The following is a 20145-nucleotide window of genomic DNA, read 5'->3' on the forward strand; positions in this document are numbered from 1 at the left end:
AAGAGAAGTTTGCGGCACAACTTGACGCTATTTAAAATGAGGTATAAAATTTTAAATTTTCAAGATTTGATGAACAACTTAAGTAGTTGCCACATCCTTTGCTTCGCTTCATTACAGGATCATTTAGTAATCGCGAAAGCGTTATGGAGATGATTGATAAACTCCAGTGGAAGACTCTGCAGGAGAGATGCTCAGTAGCTTGGTACGGGCTTTTGTTAAAGTTTCGAGAACATACCTTCACAGAAGATTCAAGCAGTATTTTGCTCCCTCCTACGTATATCTCGCGAAGAGACCGTTAGGATAAAATCAGAGAGATTAGAGCCCACACAGAAGCATACCGACAATCCTTTCCACGAACAATACGAGACTGGAATAGAAGGGAGAATCGATAGGGGTACTCAGGGTACCCTCCGCCACACACCGTCAGGTGGCTTGCAGAGTATGGATGTAGATGTAGATCCTAGGGATGTGAAAACACACTCTCAGAGCACTTTCTGTTTTAAAATGTGTGAACCATAAGACAAGGGAAGTGAATGTAACACCCTAGACTTCTGTCATGGTTATGCTGATGATGTGTTGCTTTCACTTTCTGAAAATCATGAATGTCATCTTAAGAAGTTTTCTTCTGCTTTTTTGACCATGGCATACAGCTGGATACCCCCCCCCCCCCTCCAAAAAATAAAAAATAAAATAAAATAAAATCTGCACTAGGGAAGTGATCATCATCAGGATCAAGATATCTGCCACGGCATAAACCAACTATCGAATGGGTCACCAACCCGAGAGAGTATCCAGTCCCAACAACAGCACAACAAGAACTGTGTTGATATCTAGGCAGGATAAACTTCTGTCACTGCTTTATTCTTGTACTGTTGAAGTCCAGGCACCACAGCTTGCAGTTCTAGCTGTCCGCAGAGTGTGGGGTTCCAAATCTCTCACATAAAAAGTGATCCACAGGAGGTTTTGAAGCATGCCAGGCAAGCCTCAAGCAGGTTTCACCACGTGCACATCTTGCTGATCTTTGGTGATCTTTGACGCTTCAGCTTATTCTGTGGAAACAGTTCTGCACCAGTACATCAAGAGCCTGAAAAAAGGAAGATTTTTCCCCCCTCCATAAAGCTGTTAGAATAATGGTGCTCTTTGCCTTCATACTATATGTTCTTCCTGGATGCCTATAAAAGCAAAAAATGTGTTTTGTTTATTGTTGATAGTCACATCTTCACTATATACATCAGCCATTGACCACTGACGATCACAGTTTCGCAGCTCTGGAACAAGTATCCACCAGTTCACCTGAACCACTGGAATTTCATTGCCCAGTTCACAACTCATATTGATTACATCAGTGCCACCAAAAATGTGGTTGCTGATGCTCTGTTCAGAAGCGCATCATGTCTCAGTCAAAAGATTTCAAAGATCTAGCAATGACACTGAACTACCATACAGAATTGAAAGACTTGCTACTAGGAACGCTGACCCTTCAATTGCAGCACATACGTAGCAGTGTACTGTGATGAAGCCAAATGCTGGTCACAGCCGAGCAGAACCCCGTCACTAGGCTACCATGCTGTGCTTGATTTGTGATGTACCTCTGATGAAACAAATAATGTTTTAAGATTTTTTTAAAAAGTACTGGAGCCTCCTTTTTTATCAATCAAGCACTACTTCTGTGTATTCAAGTCCTTGGATGCACTGTCATCCAGCAAGCACACATGGTATCAAGCTGCTGCTGACACATCACTTTGTATGACCTGCTGTCCTGGAAGACTGCCACTCATAAATCCAGGAATTTGTCACCTTCCATTTGTAAACAGTGATACAACTTGTGCAGGCACTGCTTAAAAAACACGTTACTCTAAACAAACGTTTAGCGCACACATTTCTGGATCTCATTAAGCCACTAACTGTTTCTAATAACTTCTGCTATTACCAGACCATGATCATCAGGTTCCCAAGATGGCCAGAAGCTTTACTACTACAAGATCAGTGGAGAGTATGGCTTGTGCTTTCAATTTTGATTGATAGTGCAAACAGCTGTCTTTTGGAAAGTGGTGTGGCAAATACTAATATTCTGCACCAAGGGGCCCAGAGCTATTTTAGGTATGATAGCTTTTAGAAAAGGTTGCATGCCCAATATTGTTTGAAAATATTCTTTGGGCAATGTGTTACACATGCATCAAAATATATGGAAGTGTACAGTGATAGGTTTAAGAAGTAGACCCATTTGGTTGCTCAGTTATTTTCCTTGACTGTATCATTAGAATCCACATTCCAAACAAATTTAGAATCTACAGTGCAGAATTGGATGCAATCACTAATGTTCAGGATCATATGAGAGGTGATGGAGGACAAGTTTTTGATGTCTTCTCCAGTTCTCTTGATGCCTTAAACTGTTTTCACACATAGAAAATACTTCAGGTGATTGAAGACTCTCTTGTGCATCTACATGACAAGAGAAAGGAAATGGTATTCTGCTGGTATCAGAGTATGTCAGAATCCATGGAAATAAGGAGGCTGACATTGTAGCCAAGAAAGCTTGTCGGCTGTACTCTATAAAAAAGAAAGAAAAGCTGCCCCCAGCCAGCGGCTTCCCCACTCTTGAGCTGCAAGTGTTGGAAAATAAGTTGTGGTCTGTTAAACCAACTTCATTGTAAGGAAGGCTAGCACTTTGGCACTCACGTTATGATACAGCTCGGTGGCAATCTGATCAGTGACACAAAAATTTTGAGGGGACGGTCATTTTACACAACACTGGCACTAGGAAACATACACCCATATAAAATCAGGTGTATAAATTGTGATGAATCATCTACACTAGTTCTCATTTGTGTTGGAATTCACACAGTCAACACATCCAACATGATTGCTTACAGTATCTGACAGATAGAACTAGGTCAATTGAAGTATTGTGTGGATCTACGAAGTCACCCACCCATCTACACTTTTTGAAAAACATCGATGCAAAGGGTGAGGAATAACATTCATCCTAGTCACTACCATAGGTTACACTAAGGTGCAATAATAGCAGACCACCTCTGGGACATTTTCCCTTCAAGTTAGAAAACCAGGAATGTTATTTGCTAAACGTAATAGCATTAGTTAGTTTTGTGATGATAGTTAATGCCTATGTATGTTTTCATCAGACAATGCACTTGCTCCCAAAGGAAATAGATTTTTCTGTAGTATCCAGGTAATAAATTTGTGTAGCAGTATATATTCATGAAATAGATATATTTTAATATCTGTTAACACAGGTACTAAGGCTACTGTGCATGCAGTCTGTCACCAACAGTGGTTTACGCCAGAAAGTCTTGGAGCATTACAAAAGAGACATTCTTCAAACTTATGGTTTCCAGCACATTCTGACACTTAGCAACCTTGAACAAGCAGGACTGTTACGTGTGCAGGTAAGATAATAGCCTAATATTCATCTCAGTAGAGTCCATAATAGAATTAGGAGACATGTCCAGAAAGTAAGTACTGCTTTGGAAACAAACTCATAAGAACATTTTTCCAAATCAAAATTTATTTTTACAAGAAAGACCATTTCTTAAACTATTTCTTTACATAGTTACCACAATTGTTTAGACAATTGTCATGGTGAAAAACCAACTTTTCTGTGTACTATTCATAGAAAGATGACACCAGTGAAGACAGCCATTGCTGAATACCAATTTTTTTAGTCTTCACTGTCAAAGTGCTTTCCTCCAAAATCGTGCTTTAATTTTAGGAACAGAAATTAGTCAGAAGGTGTGAGATTGTGCCTGTAAGGTGCGTGATCAAACTGCTCCCAACCAAATTGTTAAATAAAATTTTGATTGACTCCAGGAGAATGAGAGGATGTGTGTTTGTCATGAAGTGGCACAGTGCCGTGACTGAGCATTCCTGCCCATATGTTTTGAACTGCATGCTGATATTTTCTCAGTGTGTCACAGTATCATACCACATTGACAGTTTCACTTCTGGGAAGGAACTCAAAAAGCAGAATGCAAAACAACTGTCTTGTAGCAGTGGCTATCTTCATTGGCAGAATCTTTGTATTAATAGGGCACAGAAAGTTGGTTTCCTGCTATGAAAAATGTCTGAACAGTGGTGGCAGCTATGTAGAAAAATAGTTTAAGAAATGCCCTTTCTTGTAAAAATAAATTTTGGTTTGAAAAATGTTTTTATGAGAGTTTTTCCAAAACAGTACATAGCTTTCCTACATGTCTTGTATTATACTATTTCCTGCTTTTTTATGAGACGTAAGTGTTGGGAAGCAATAGACCTTTTTTAATTTAAAATTAAGTTGAATATACAAATTAAGATACAGAAATTTGTGGAAATGAGAGAAATTCTTCCCTAGCATAAGTTACGCAGGATGGATTGATAAATAGTGCTACAGCATGATTTCCACATCATATGCAATATGTGCAAAAAATTCAACAACAAACTCTAAAGAACACAGGCCATTATTCAGTATGTAAAAAAGTGATGGATGGAATTACTGTAAGACTGCAGATAAAATTTGTAGAAAAGAATCTGGCTGTATAATGTGCACCCCCCCCCCCCCCCCCCCCACACACACACACAGAGAGAGAGAGAGAGAGAGAGAGAGAGAGAGAGAGAGAGAGAGAGAGAGATGTTCCCTCCAAAAACCTGACTGCAGGCTTTTTTATTTAACACAGAAAATGCACACATTTCTTGAAATGTTTATCAGTGAATCTGCTAAGCTGTATGTTTAACATTGCTGAACCCAACAGAAAATACTATGACTAGCAGTCACTATAGAGTTTGGATGTTTTTGGTTGTGACATTTTTTACAGGAAATTGTACCAATTTCTAGATGCGGCAGTGATTTTGGTGCTGTTGTACAGTCAAGATGTCTGCAAAACTTAGTGCTGACGTGAAATAATGTTGTCAATAGGTTTTGTCACTTCTTCATACAGTGCTTATCAAACTGCAGATTATCTGGTGTGCAAATTTCGACACCAATCTCAAATAACATAAGCTTGGCAGCAATTTATGTACCCCCTCATCCATCCCTCAAGTCCCACATGGAGGCCTTCTCATTTGCTTAATATCAGAATCATAACACTAATTTACTGTTTTCTGTGGACAAAGAAAAGCTGTGATGGATTGCTGAACGTACATTCAGATTTATGTGACCAAGTGAGGTGGTGCTGTGGTTAGCACACTGGACTCATATTCAGGACAACAACGGTTCAAACCCGCATCCAACCATCCTGTTTTCTGTGATTTCCCTAAATCACTTCAGGTGAATGCTGGGATGGTTCCTGTGAAAGGGCACAGCTGATTGCCTTCCACATCTTTCCCTAATTTGAGCTTGTGCTCCATCTCTAATGATCTCATTGTCGACAGGATGTTAAACACCAATCTCCTCCTCCTCCTCCTCCTCCTCCTCCTCCTCCTCCTCATATTTACATGACACAGTTACTATAGTGCTTTCTGAAGAAGGTGGTCATGGTCTACTGTAGGTGTGTATACTTATGTTACATTTATACTATATTTTGGTAACTAAATATGTTAGTCAGAAAAAGATGTAGCACTTTCTGCTGTAAAAGAGAAGAGAAGAAAAGAAACGTGAAATTTCAGGGTAAAAATATGTCCCCTCCAGGGATTTGGGAATTTCTCAAGCTCTTTGAAGTACAACATAGTGCTAAATGCAGCCATAGAGCTGCCTATTCAGCAGTCCGTTCGGCCTGACTGCATGATAATATGACAAACTGAAGAGACGAGGGCTGCCCAGGTTAAATACTAATTTCTAAAAGCCTATTCTGTTGACCAATTTGATGGTGGTTTTCGGATATTTCTCCCATTCACCCAACCAAATGCTAGCCCTGGGATATGCTTTTTCCAACCAACCTAAAAATGTTGCTGTATGCAAACAAAGTGTTAAAGATATCATCAAAATACAATAAGTGTCTTTTCCCCTGTTCCTCTGTTTCATTGATATGAAAGTGGCTTTTTTTTTTTTTTTTTTTTTTTTTTTTTTTTTTTTTTTTTTTTTTTTAATACTAAACAGAATTTCCTCAATTGTTGTGAAATTGTTGTGCTTGCAGTATCACTATCTTTCTATACGTACTTCCAAGTGTGAAACTTCTTTGTGTGTGTGTGTGTGTGTGTGTGTGTGTGTGTGTGTGTGTGTGTGTGTTGCTTCATACAGTCTTTGCTGCTGCATGACCACAAGCAGTCATCACTGGAATGTAATGGTGCAGATTTTTCAACAGCACCCCCACCCCCACAGAACTTTCATCATTTGGGAAAACAAAAAGTGAAAGCTAATGTAAAATGTATCTTAATGATAACTAGCTACCTGAAGATTAATGATAACAAGCCATCTGAAGATGAACCTGTCAGTTCGAAACCAGTAGTGGCACTATTTAAGTAAATAAATAACATTGTTAAAAGTACTTATTGCTGTTATCTTCTCTGTAAGAGTCAGTTTACGTTTTGTACCCAGCCACAGGCTCAGAATGTCAGGTTTTAACAAAGTATCATTTTAAATTCCAGATTTTTAATTTGTGCCAGCCTAAAATTATTCAATTGCTAGAGACATGTCAGTTATATCAAAATGACAGTTTTAGAATTTTGTCCTACTTTGGATAAATTTCTGTGAGCACTCATCTTTCAGGAAGTACAAAAAATACCTAAATGATATTATGACAGAAAATGTGTAGGAGTGATGTGAGTGTGTTTAGCTGAAGAATATAACACATGGAAAAATGTGGAATATAACAGCTGTTAGGATGATGATGATGATGATGATGATTAAAAAGAGAGTGAAGCACTTCTGCTGCCCTGGATGCTTAAGTCGAAATGCAATGCAAAGTCTATCCCAGGTACATTTTGTTCTTTAATTATCTGATGTACAGCGGCAACAGCAGACACTGATAGTGTGACCTATGTGGTCACCTATTAGGTGGTAGGACAAGAATATCTTTTATGTTCCCATATAACACTGTAAAGAACAGACATTTGAACCAGTTAGACAAAATGAATTGTTTGATACCACTTCTAAATTTGAGGTTGGGATACCTTTTTAGTTGTAAAATACATGATACATGGTTTTTTGTGGAAGCACTTGATATATTTAAGCACTTTCAACCATTATGTTTTTCTTATTTTTGTTTGAAATTAATGGAAACCTTTTCGGAAGTTGCAACTCATAAACGTAAAATTGTAGAAAGACTGCCACCCTATCAATTTCACTTTAAGATGAAAGGGCATGATTGGAAAAATAGTTTTGAAGATAAATGCTTTCATAAAATAATGTCATTTTTGATCAGTTTATTTGTTTGAAATGTAACACAAGTCGCACAAATCATGACATTTTGTTTAGGCTGTTTCTAAGAAGAGTTTATTAATTTTGTTTAAATTTTCACTGATAGGAAAACTGTATGTTGACATAATAAATAATTAATATGACACAATACACTTTTCAGTGTGAGGTATTAAAGAAATGTCTCCAGTCATTTATCATGCAAATAATAAGTTCAATCTTTGTTTACATCGAGAACAGTTTCGTAGTTCTTTAGAAACAATTTGTAATTCAGTTATTTTGTATGTGTGTCTTTGGCTATGGAATTGTGCCAAAATGGGCTATTGTAAGTGTGTCTGTCTGGCAGCATGTTCTGGTAATTCAGTGTTTAATGCAATGCCTGTCTTTTGGATTTTGATTATTCTTATTATGAGAATGGAAGCCAGTGTTTGCTCAGATATGCTTGGGTTACTTTTGAACATAATAAACATGAAAGTGAAAGATATGTTTTTTAATACATGCAAAAAAACCTGTATCATGAATAAGTTGATGACAGCAGAAGAATTACCCCCTAGATTTGTTCAAGTGATTTTCTATATAATCTAAATCAAACTGCAATATTAGTTGCTACAGCTCTTCAGATGCATTCACCGACAAATTTGTCAATGCAGCATTATGGAAAGGGTTTCATTTCACCACCTTCCCCCTATACTGGTAAATTTTCTGGATGTCAGTAACTTTATACGATGGTATTTTGTCTCAGTCATCTGGCCATCTTCATATGTGTGCAGTGTACACATGATGGCCTGAAGGCTCTGTGCCTTATGTTATGATAGCAAGGTAGTTACATCTGACAGTTCTCCTGAAATTTCATAAAAGAAGTTCTTGTGAATGTGTCTACAAGAGACATATTTAAACAACGTGACATACTTGTGCTAAGGATTTACAGCCACCACAGAAAGGGTTTTATCAGAAGCAACAGCTGATGGATCCATGCCAATATTTTCAGGATTCCTTAGAAAATAGCTTTTTCCATGTTGGAATGACAAGTGCCATTACAAAATCAGAAGTATGCACACACATCTGCAGAAACACATCAGCAATGATTCTAGTGTAGCTCAGAACCCCACAACAAAATGGCATTGTATAGTTAAGAGAAGCAAGAAGAGATTGTAGCAACAGTTACTGAGCTCAGTCATTTGTTCTGCAAAATCAGCATATGCATCAGAGAGCATCATGAGGATTTGAAAGTAAGATGAGAAGTGCCCTTGTAATGCTGTGAAGAACTATAGTAAATGCCTGTCCAACTAAGGAAATTTTGCCCAGATCCATGTAAAACCTTTCACTTGAATCGCAGCTGCCATCAGCCAGGACCTAGATTCCTCCCACTACTCTGTGAGTTTGGAGAGAGGCTCTTGTGACTTTTGTATTACCAATAATGCAGTTTACAACTGACCCTTCTCCGTGTGGGACCTGGGTTCCGAAGTCGTAACGGATAAAATGCATAGTGTGAAAGGTTACGTATAGATTATACAGAAACCTGACTGCAGTTACACAGTCAGATGATCAGAAAAAGACATTATAATTAAGAATGGAGTAAGACAAAGTTGAACCTTATCCCCCCTGTTATTCAGTCTAGGCATAGATCAAACGGTAAAGGAAACTGTGGGCAAATTTTGAAAAGGAATTGAAGTCCAAGGAGAAGAAGAAGCAATAATTGGAGGTTTGACGATGGCAGTGTAAGTCTGTCTAACTTGCAAAAGAGGCAGATAGATTGAATATAATGGGTAACACCTTGAAGAGAGAGTGGAAGATGAGTTACAACAAAAGTGAAACTGAGGTAATAGGGTGTGTCAAATTAAATCAGCTGTGGGTGAGAGACTTTGATTACAAAGTGAGACACTAAGAGAAGTACACCAGTTTCGCTCTTTGGGCAGCAAAATAATTGATGGTGGCAGAAGTAAAGAGGATATAAAATGCAGACTGACAATATCTGCATTGCTCTGCAATGGAAGTCCCGTTCATAATGTTTAGTTTACGGTATGATGTGTTATTCTTATGAAAAGCATTGCGACAAGACTTAGCAAGCAGAAACTGTGATGTTCTGCCTGTGCTCGAGTCCAATCACCACAATGGTCTCATCTTACTCAAATTGTTCAATTGTTTATTTTATTGCCTATCTTCACCTTGAACTCCCACAGACCTTGATTTTTTCTATCATTTACCATTGCGTACCTTTCACTCTGCAGTGGAGAGGGCACTATTGTGAATTGTCCTGCCAGATTGAAACTATGAACCAGATTGCATTTGAGTCCTAGCCCTGCATATAGTACTATTTTTTTAAACCTGTGGCGGGCACGTGGCGGCATACAGTGCCGCCAATTTTGTTTTCGTTCAATAATTACATCAGCACGCTGAGCACACAACAGTGGTGCTGGATATGCTTTGATTGTTTAGTCGCTCGCCAAATTGCATTACTGCGCTGTCATTATACCCACCATAACAGCTGTGACTCACCTGTGGAGTGGATGACTGCACCGAGAAGGCACTGCGTACCGCATGCGCTCGGTGATGTACGTATTTGTAGCCGTACCACTGTCGAATATTTTGCTGATTAGAAGCTTTGTTTTACAACTCTGTGGGTGAATAATGATTTAGTTATCAACATTGCTTTGGTATTAGAATTATTTTATTGTCTCTCATGTCCGCACAAAGGAAAAGACTAATACCAGAAGTAATTGAGCGTCTTCTTCTGCACTCATCTGATGAATAAGATTACGCACATTTCTCTGTCAGCGAAGAGGAAGCAGAAATAATTGAAACTGCAGATAATTCCAGCGAATCTGAGCAGTCATGCGTTGACGGGAATGAAGTTAAAGGAATGCCACATGATGACTGCCATTTTTATATTGGAAAGGACCAAGAAACTTTGTGGATAAATAATCTGTTAACACTACCAGGGAAACCAAAACGTAAGAATATAATAAAAGTCCTACCTGGCCTGGCAGAGAAGCTAAAACTGAAATTGAAAGTTTTCTCAAATTATTTGATCCTGAGGTAATTGATTATGTCGTTTGAAACACAAACAAGGACATAAATAACAAGAGATCATCTGTGAATTAGTCAAGGGATAGAGATTGCAAAACTACTACTGCTTCTGAAATAGCTCTTTTAGGAGCACTGATTCTCATTGCTGTACAAAAGGATGATGCACCAATGTATTAGAACTGTGGGCATCAAATGGAACTGCAGTGATTATTCTGAGGGCAGCATTTAGCTACAAACGTGTTCTGTTCTTGCTCCGGTCACTCAGGTTTGACGATACTTCTACAAGAAAAGAACGACTAGTAACTGCTGCCATCCGCAATCTCCACTCAGCATTTCTGTACAATTGTGGAAATAACTACAGTCCAGGGGAGTTCACATCCATAGGCAAAATGCTTGTTCCATTTCGCGGACGTTGTGGTTTAGTTCACTACATGCCCAATAAGTCCACTGAGTATGGATTGAAGTTGTATGCATTGTGTGATGGCAAGACTTTTATACTTTTAATTTTGAAGTGTACTGCGGCAGACAGAATCCTGGACCATATGTTGCATCTAACCAGCCAATGGATATTGTGAAGAGATTGGTTGAGCCAATCAAGGGAACTCGCAGGAATGTAACTACAGACAACTACTACAGTAGTTACCCTGTAGCCCAGCATCTTTTAGAAAATGGGCTAACGTTCATTGGAACATTGAAAAAGAACAAGAAGGAAATTCCTCTGGAACTTTTGCCCAACAGATCGCAAGAAATTGGAAATTGTCTTTTCGGATTTCAAGATGACTTCTGTCTTGTTTTGTGCCAAACAAAAAGGAACAAGGCTGTGCTTCTCCTGTCATCAATGCATAAAACTGCTGAAATCGACACTGCTACAGGCAAGTCTGTTGTAAATTTGGACTACAATGCAACAAAAAGTGGAGTCAATACTGTGGATTATACGTGTACACAAAGGACCACAAGAAGATGGCCCTTAGTATTGTTTTTTCGTTATCTTGATATTGCTGGGATAAATTTCCAGGTCTTGTTTTTTGCAAACAATCCAAAGAAAAGATTAAGAAGAAGAACCTACCTAACAAACCTGGCCTTGGCTCTGATGGACTGCCATTTGAAAGAAAGGGCTCAGCTCTCTACTCTACCATGAGATATTAAAGGATTTCTGTGACCTCAGCAATCTGTTTCCGCCAGTCACGATGAGACTGTAATTAGGTGTGGGTGGTGCCATCTTTGTGGTGGTAAACAAAATAATAAAACTACTGTCACTCGCAATAGCTGCAAAAAGATGCATTTGCAAGCAACATGGCCACAATGTTGTCACATGTAATAATTGCAGAACTTCTCCAGAGGCAGAAAGTGTGTGATTTTTTATATGTATTTACTGACTGCCTTATTCTTTATTATTACTACAAAGTTTTTATACATATTTGCACGTTTTTGTAAAACTTGATTTAACAATGGTAAACAATAGAATCATATCTGTGGTTATAATTTACTTAGAATTTGTTATTAAAGCAGTGCTTAGGAAATATTCTGGAAACGTATGTCAGATATTTTGTGTCAATTTTAATTTTCCCATGCACCTTGGATATATGTATACAGATCATATTAAAAGTTGCTGTTAAGAATGATGTTATAAACAATAAATAATTCCACCAAAACATTTAAAAAAGCCTGCTTTTTTATGTATTTAAATGTAGGCGGCACCGAGTGCCCCACGCACCCACTGACACAACAATCTTACGCGCGTCTGCCCCAGGGTTAATGAACACTTTCTTTTAAAATTCTTAACTCTCTTTTCTATCATTTGCTTATTTTCTCTTGCTATTGGTGTCCATTTTTGTCATGAGCTCACCTCAATTTTCTTCCCTTTACTTGAAGATGATCTTCAGAGCTTTTCTGATATAGCTTGTAAAATTTTTATTGTTTATTTTCCTGTAGATCTGTTTGTCTGGTCAGTGGAGTACTTAATTCCCAAAGAATGTCATTTCCTTGAACACTATACTCACTTTTATCATTTGAGGTGGCACCTAGTTGTGAAACGGAGTCTGAGTGGCACTTCGTTTATGGCTCTGTCTGCTGCCATTTAATTAATAGGTTTTTGCTATACCTCTTTTTAGTGGTCTGTGACCTTATATATTCAACAGTTCTCCTGTATTATTGGGTCTAATTAGTGATAAGATTTCAGTTTGATAAGACATCAAAATGTGTATGGTCAAAAGTATTAAGAACTGTGTTCTTTGTGTCATGGAACTAAGTCAGTGAATGTCACACATATAGCAACATGTATAATTTTTAACAAGATTTTTATGTATTGTTATTTTCTGTTTAATGACAGCAAGGTCCAAGACAATATGCTGTGTTGCGCAAAACACTCCAATTAACAGTAGATAACGGCAGTGAAACATCACCGACTGATGTGAGCTATGTGCATAGTGTTTATGCACCTCTGAGTGTTCGTCTTGCACAACATCTTGTGAGACCGTCAGGTTGGCGAGGCATTCAAGATGTGTTGGCCCTACTTCCAGGACCTACGTTAGAGGAAGGCAAAGGTTTGTTTACGGTTGATTTGAGGTTTCCTATTCTATTCTTTTTTTAGCAACCTTACAAGTACAGTTTCCAATGATTTTTTGAGGCATGTGGTACAGTTAGCATGGTGTAGAAGCAGTTCTTTTTACTAGAGTCTTGGTTAACAATCAATTGTTTGACAGGAACACAATCTTGGGGTTTCAACCCCATCTTTGAGTCTGTAAAAATGATATGAATAAATTAAAACTAATGTAGAAGAGAGAATACTGAACTAATGTAATATAGAGTGTATGAATGTTGATAAATGGCAAGATCTCAGACCATTGGTATACAACAGAAGTAATCCCCTTTTCCCAAGAAAGGGAAACTTAATGACAGTAAAAACTATTGTGGTTTTAGTCTTCTAAACACTGGCTAAAAAGTATACTTGAAGACAATCAATAACCACATGAAGACTATGACAGAAGCCGTTACTTCTGAAGAAAAAAAATGGATTTAGATTAGTTTGTTCTTCCACAGACAAGGGTTTGTGATTAAAAACATCATAGAACAACACAGAAAGCCATATGGCCTTTATTGACCTTGAGAAGACTTTTACTGTGAGATTCATGATAGCCTGTGGAAGATTGTCTGAATAGCTGTAACATCATAGTGAGAGAGAGAAAATGAGACAGGGGTAAAGTAGAAGCTTATGGAGATGAAAGGACAGTTGATTCCAAAACAAAGTAAAATTAAATATAGCAAGAGGAACTAAAAAACATAAACAAAACAAATTGCACAAAGTTTTTTTATGTCACCAGCAAATCTGCAAACATGTGAGGACTTGCTTCAGGTTCAGGAAACCAAACAATAAACTACTAATATGTTACTATGGAAAAAAGTAATAATAAATGTAAAATAAGTCTGTTGAGAATGGAAACGCTGTGAAACCTTGTCTGCTGCCTGTTAACATTCAATACTGCGTTGCTCTGCACTGTATCCAGTTGTAGCTCCTCGGCATACTGGCTACAAGTTAATTGAGACATACTTTTCATGCCTGTCCTGCTCTTCAGTGACTGCTATCCTTGCATGATCCTTTGGGTGAAAATGTTTCCTGCAACATTGCACTGCAATTTCAACTGGACCAAGCAGGTCTATTAGAGTTCATATTAGCAGATGCGACAGGTCATTCCATTTGAATCATTCCTGCTTCCTAGAGGACAGTTTTTACAATATGGACATTATGTGCTGGAGCAGTGTCACCTTGAAAGATTAACACATTGTCAAAATGTTGACTGTAGGAATGGAGAACAGCTTCGAGAATTTTGTCTTGATGCTGCATAGCTCTCAAATTATCATCAATGGCCATGAGAGTCATCTGACACCTGTACGTGATACACCTAAAACATGACTGACTCTCCTCCCTACTGAAGCATGCTTGAGACATAAACTGGTAGCTGGCTGTTGCATCCCCTTCTATGATAATATCAGGAACCATACAGATGGTGCACTCATTGTTGAAGAAAACCATATATATAGTATCTGTGGGTGATTCAGATTCCCTACCTGGTGTGGGGATCGATAGAGAGACCATGTCAGAGATAATATGAGCTCCAGGCAACAGCTCGTGATCTCTGATGTCAGTCATCACCAGACCCACCTGTTGCATTCCGCCAGTCTCCTCATTACCACCAGTGCGAGTAATCATGAACTGTGTTTCTACCTACAGGGTGTAGGATAGAAAAATACCACATTGATCTACGTTCCATTCCCAGTGTTTTGTTACCCACCTCCTTTGTGCTCCACATTACTTTGGGATTTGTACTGTTGTTGTACTGGATGCCTACAGGCCAAATTGTTTGTGTGCAGATGCTTGCTTCTTGTCTGGGCCGACACAGCCCTTCGTGTTGCCTCCAAAAGTGCAGTGTTCAATTCTTTTGCATGTTCTTCAGTTTTCTAAGAGCCATAATTTTTAAGTACAGGTCATCAGATGGTGGGATTTGTTCAGTCCATGATTTACCTTTCACTTTCCATGTAAAACATCTTTGGTGAATTGAACTCTAATAAAGCTTTCCTCAAGTGGTTATCCATAACTGTAAATATTTGGAAAAAATCGTTTTTTTTTTTTGTCAATATCTGTCCAATTTTATTTATAAATTGTATTCCTGTTGGCACAAAAATGAAAAGGAAAAAAAGGAACATGATGATATCCCAGTTAATGAACACATTTTGCTGGATCTGTAAGACGTTTGACAGTTGATGATGAATAAGTTTTATTACTTGAATAAAAGCACTTCAAACACGACAACACTAGATCGCGTGTTGCAAAAAAAAGTATGCAAAGGAATAATAGATTGTTTCAGTTGGAAATGAGAAAGGTATTAAAATATCTGGTGCATTAATAATATATTGTCCATCTGCAAACAGGACATCACAAGATAATAAGCACAAGAAGCCCCCTTAAGTTACGCCTCTTAATCTTGTTCAAGACACATTTGATAATGATCTACAATTAGTGTATAACCTATCTTTGGGAAGATCTTTTGTAAACAACTGATATTGTGACTTGATATAGGATACAAGAATAGAACAATAATTTATCTTTTCACAAATGTAATGCAACTTTGTCTATGTGTTTGTTACTTTTGTAATGTTCATCTTTTTTTAAAAAACAATTGAAATGCACTATGATTGTCCACAAAGAGTAGGGTTGGTTGTTCCATGTTGACGCTGAGCTCCTGCAAGAATGTTTGAAGTCACATATTTCAGCAATTGTGTTGGACGCTGCACACATAGTCCACTTCCTTTGTAGATCTGGTAACACATTTGTCCCTGCAAGATACCCAGGTTAACAAATCCACTAGTTCATGTGCTGACATAACCCACTGTTAAATGGTGACTGCCTGTATCACAAACAAAATAAGAATCTGAATACATGTGAGTAGGCCTTTACATTAAAATATCTTCTTGTAAATTGCCATTCAGAAAGGCAGTTTTCACATCAAATTGCTTCATGTCCTCCAGCCCAAAGTTAAATGCATAAGATTGATTCCTACCTATCAGCAGGTTATAATGGTTTCTCCATGATAAATCTAGATTTATACCAGCTCCTACCTCCCCCCTCCACGATCCTCCTCCTGCCCGCCCCCCTCAGCCTTGCCCCTCCCCCATCACCGCCTCCCTCCCCCCCTCCCCCCATCTCCCCCTGCCCCATCCCCTCTGCCTCTACCCCTCCCCCATCACCATCCTCCCCCTCTCTCCATCTCCTCCTCCCCCCTCTCTCCATCTCCTCCTCCCCCTCAACTCCCCATCACCTCCTCCCACTCCCACCATCACCTCCTCCCACTCGCCCCCAATCTCATTCCTCCTCCTCCCCCATCTCATCCTCCCTCCTCCCCCATCTCATCCTCCTCCTCCCCCATCTCATCCTCCTCCTCCCCCATCTCATCCTCCTCCTCCCCCATCTCATCCTCCTCCTCCCCCTCTCTCCCCCCACCACCTGTCTCTCTCTCCCCCCCTCTCGGCCAACGTCTATCTTTCGCCCCCCGCCCCCCCCTCCCCTCGGCCCACGTCTGTCTGCCGCCCCCCCCTTGCCCACGTCTATCTGTCGCCCCCCCCTTTGCCCACGTCTATCTGGCGCCCCCCCGTGGCCCACGTCTATCTGGCGCCCCCCCGTGGCCCACGTCTATCTGGCGCCCCCCCCGTGGCCCACGTCTATCTGGCGCCCCCCCCGTGGCCCACGTCTATCTCTCGCCCCCCCCTCGGCCCACGTCTATCTCTTGCCCCCCCCTCGGCCCACGTCTATCTCTCGCCCCCCCCCCCTCGGCCCACGTCTATCCCTCGCCCCCCCCCCTCGGCCCACGTCTATCCCTCGCCCCCCCCCCCCTCGGCCCACGTCTGTCTCTCGCCCCCCCCCTCGGCCCACGTCTATCTCTCGCCCCCCCCCCCCTGGGCTCACGTCTATCTCTCGCCCCCCCCCTCGGCCCACGTCTATCTCTCGCCCCCCCCCCCCTCGGCCCACGTCTATCTCTCGCCCCCCCCCCCTCAGCCCACGTCTATCTCTCGCCCCCCCCCCCTCGGCCCACGTCTATCTCTCGTCCCCCCTCGGTCCACGTCCTTCACTCGCCCCCCCTCGGGCACGTCCTTACTCGCCCCCCCTCGTACCACGTTCTTCCCCCCCCCTACCCTCAGCCCACGTCCTTCCCCCCCCCCCCCCTCGGAACGCCGCCAAAGTCTCGGCCCCCCCTCGGCCCACGTCTATCTCTCGCCCCCCCCCCCTCGGCCCACGTCTATCTCTCGCCCCCCCCCCCCGGCCCACGTCTGTCTCTCGCCCCCCCCCCCTTGGCCCACGTCTATATCTCGCCCCCCCCCCCTCGGCCCACGTCTCTCTCTCGCCCCCCCCCCCCCTCGGCCCACATCTATCTCTCGCCCCCCCCCCCTCGACCCACGTCTATCTCTCGCCCCCCCCCCCCCTCGGCCCACGTCTATCTCTCGCCCCCCCCCCTCGGCCCATGTCTTGACTTAACAAAATAAACTGTATGTAGTACAATTATCTTAAAAAAAAACACAAATACTTGATTCCATCTAATGATGTTTGTTATATCTTTCCATGTACAGCAGCATAAACAAATTCTACAAGAGTACAAGTTGGCAAATTTTATCTGAATCTCTTCCTACACAGTTTACCATTCTGACATGTTTCACACTCAGCACAGTGTTTATGTCTATCCATTAGCTTTTTGAGTAGGTTGTGTGTGTTTGCAACCTGTGAATGGAATTGGGGGGGGGGGGGAGGAGGGTGGACAATTAGACTGAGGACAGGCAGAGAAAAAGTGGGAGGGGGAGAGGGGAGGGGGGGACACATGGTGATGGTGGTTATAGGGAGAGTCAACTGGAGGAGATGGTAATGGTGAATGGGAGCTGTGAGAGGGGCTGGGGGTGGGGGACAGAGAGTGGGATGCGTATGTAGGGGTGTGATGGAAGATATGAGTCAAACCAGGAAAACATTTGACACCAGACCCAAATCATTCAGATTTTTCCACACCAACACAAACTAACCACCAGAGACACACTTGGAAACCGTAAGGGTAAGCAACATAAAACACCTTCTCAATCTGCTAGAAAACTATCACATTCTTAAGACTGCAACAGAAAAGAAACGCCTCCTAAATGGTCAAACAAACCTAGCAAACCATAAACTTTTTAAATTAATGGATCACTTAGTATAATATAAAATATAGATGTATTATCACACCACTTCTGCCCCCCTATCCCCACCCCTACCACACTTAGTTCCCATTCATCCACAATCATCTTTTCTCAGTTGTTTTCCCTATAACCACCACCACCACCACCATAAAACTTGAACCATTACTCTGGTTCCCTACACACACACACACACACACACACACACACACACACACACACACACACACACACACACTCTCTCTCTCTCTCTCTCTCTCTCTCTCTCTCTCTCTCTCTCACTCGCCCCCTCGCCCTCCCACACATACAACTTAAGAAAAAATAACACTGAAAACAAATGAATAAACATAAAAACTATGCTGAGTGTGAAATATGTGGAACTACAGTACTACTTCCTCTGAGGAGAAGTCTTACAAAAACAAGGTGAAATGGGGAAAAAAAAACACTAATGCAGCATAAGAAAACGGGGCTCCAAAAAAGCAAAAAATTGCCGAAAGTGATTGTGCAACTACGTTCCTTTTGCCTCACCTGAAACTAACAACAAAGGAAAAAGCAAAAGTTTTTAGAATATGAAACAAGAGGCAAAGACACTTTTAAGTAAATTGTACATCAATGTTGTTGTAATCTGTAAATACCAATAGTAGAGGCATACTATAAATCCATATTTCCGGAATGACTACAGAAGATGCTTTATAAACAAAAGAGAAACCCGACTGGTGAAAAACACTCTTTAACTGGAGTAAACTTTAGTCTGAAAAAACATTAATTATTTACACTTTTTGAGGAGGGAGAGGGGCTTTGTTTTTGTACTGTGCATTTAACTTGATTTTGTGTTACTCATTGTGCATTAAACAATATTAAATTGACACATCAAGTGCAAGCATTCTGTTTACAGGTGGGCCTCATGAGGGTTATCCAAAAGTAGTTCTCGTATTCTTCATTGGCGGCTGCACTTTTGCTGAGATATCAGCACTACGGTTTCTTTCACAGCAAGAAGATTGTAAGTGATTACTTATCCTTTTTATAATTCCTATGATTTCAGTGATGTTTAATTGTACTGTATTATTTATGTATTTATTTATTTATTTTAGCTATGGTGGAGTTTGTTGTAGCAACCACAAAACTTATAAATGGAAACAGTTTCTTGAAAAGTTTGATGGAACCTCTGGGTCCAGAATCACCTCGAACTGCAAAATAACATCAGAAACAATCCACAATATTGTTATTTGCTACCTGTGCTTTTAATTTGATGGTATTTCCTTACACACTATCAACTAAAATGTTGAAGTCTACATAAATATTTGTATGATAAAAAATAAATTCTGTTTCAAATGAGTAATATTTTTTTTTGTTTGAATGTTTACATAATAGATATTTAGCCTTCCTCTGCACCTTTGTTTACTGCAACTGTCTATTGTTTTACTGATTTTCCTGCGGCTTTCAGTGGTGACACATCATTATCTGGTTTGTTATACTTGCTCACAGAGAGGCACAAGTAAGGCACTTAAATAAAGCTTTCTGACACAGCCTTTGTTAGTGAAAGAGAAATACGCACACCACTTGGGATGCCAGAGATGGTGTTCATGTGTGCATGACGTGTGTTTGCTTCTGTGTATGAATGGTGTTTGTTCTTATATTGCTGATGAAGGCTTTGGTCAAAAGATTTATGCAAGTGTCTTTTAATTTTGGCTGTCTGCAACTTAATGTGTCTTCATTATGGTAAGTGGCAATCTATCTTTTCGTACATTGTTGATATTCCTGTCTGGAGTTTTCATTGTTTGTTTCTGTATGTTTTCTTTGCTGCTAGTCTGCATGTTTTCTTTGCTTTTGCCAATAGCTTTAACATGTAACAGACGTTTTGTTTTGCTTGTCTGCAACTCAAAAGGTCGCCTTTACACTGAGTAAACAATCTATCCTTTTCCTAATATTATAGATATGAAAAGTATTATTGCTGCTGACCATATAGATGTGATTTGAGCAACAGACAAGCACTTTAATTTTTGTGGAAGAATCCAGATCGCATGGCTGTGAAATAGTTGGAGTTATCGAGTACATCATGTTGGGTGGTAGTATTCATAAGTAGTTGGTCCAGCTTCCTTTTGACCACATTTTGGTGGTGGACAGGAATCTCT

The 20145-nt window shown here is 40.3% G+C and overlaps 1 protein-coding gene across 1 annotated transcript in view; it reads left to right on the forward strand.

Moving 5' to 3' along the window:
* The window catches only part of LOC126284260 (vacuolar protein sorting-associated protein 33A), a 94300-nt gene extending 74946 nt beyond the window's left edge, over positions 1–19354 (forward strand). The window contains exons 9-12 of the mRNA XM_049983067.1: positions 3255–3407; positions 12639–12852; positions 18909–19013; positions 19105–19354. Coding sequence (XP_049839024.1) covers positions 3255–3407; positions 12639–12852; positions 18909–19013; positions 19105–19211 — 579 coding nt within the window. The 3' untranslated portion in view covers positions 19212–19354. The remainder of the gene's footprint in view (positions 1–3254; positions 3408–12638; positions 12853–18908; positions 19014–19104) is intronic.
* The last annotated feature ends 791 nt before the right edge of the window (positions 19355–20145 follow it).

The sequence above is a fragment of the Schistocerca gregaria genome, chromosome 8, assembly GCF_023897955.1.
Source record: "Schistocerca gregaria isolate iqSchGreg1 chromosome 8, iqSchGreg1.2, whole genome shotgun sequence".
NCBI classification, from domain to species: Eukaryota; Metazoa; Arthropoda; class Insecta; order Orthoptera; family Acrididae; genus Schistocerca; species Schistocerca gregaria.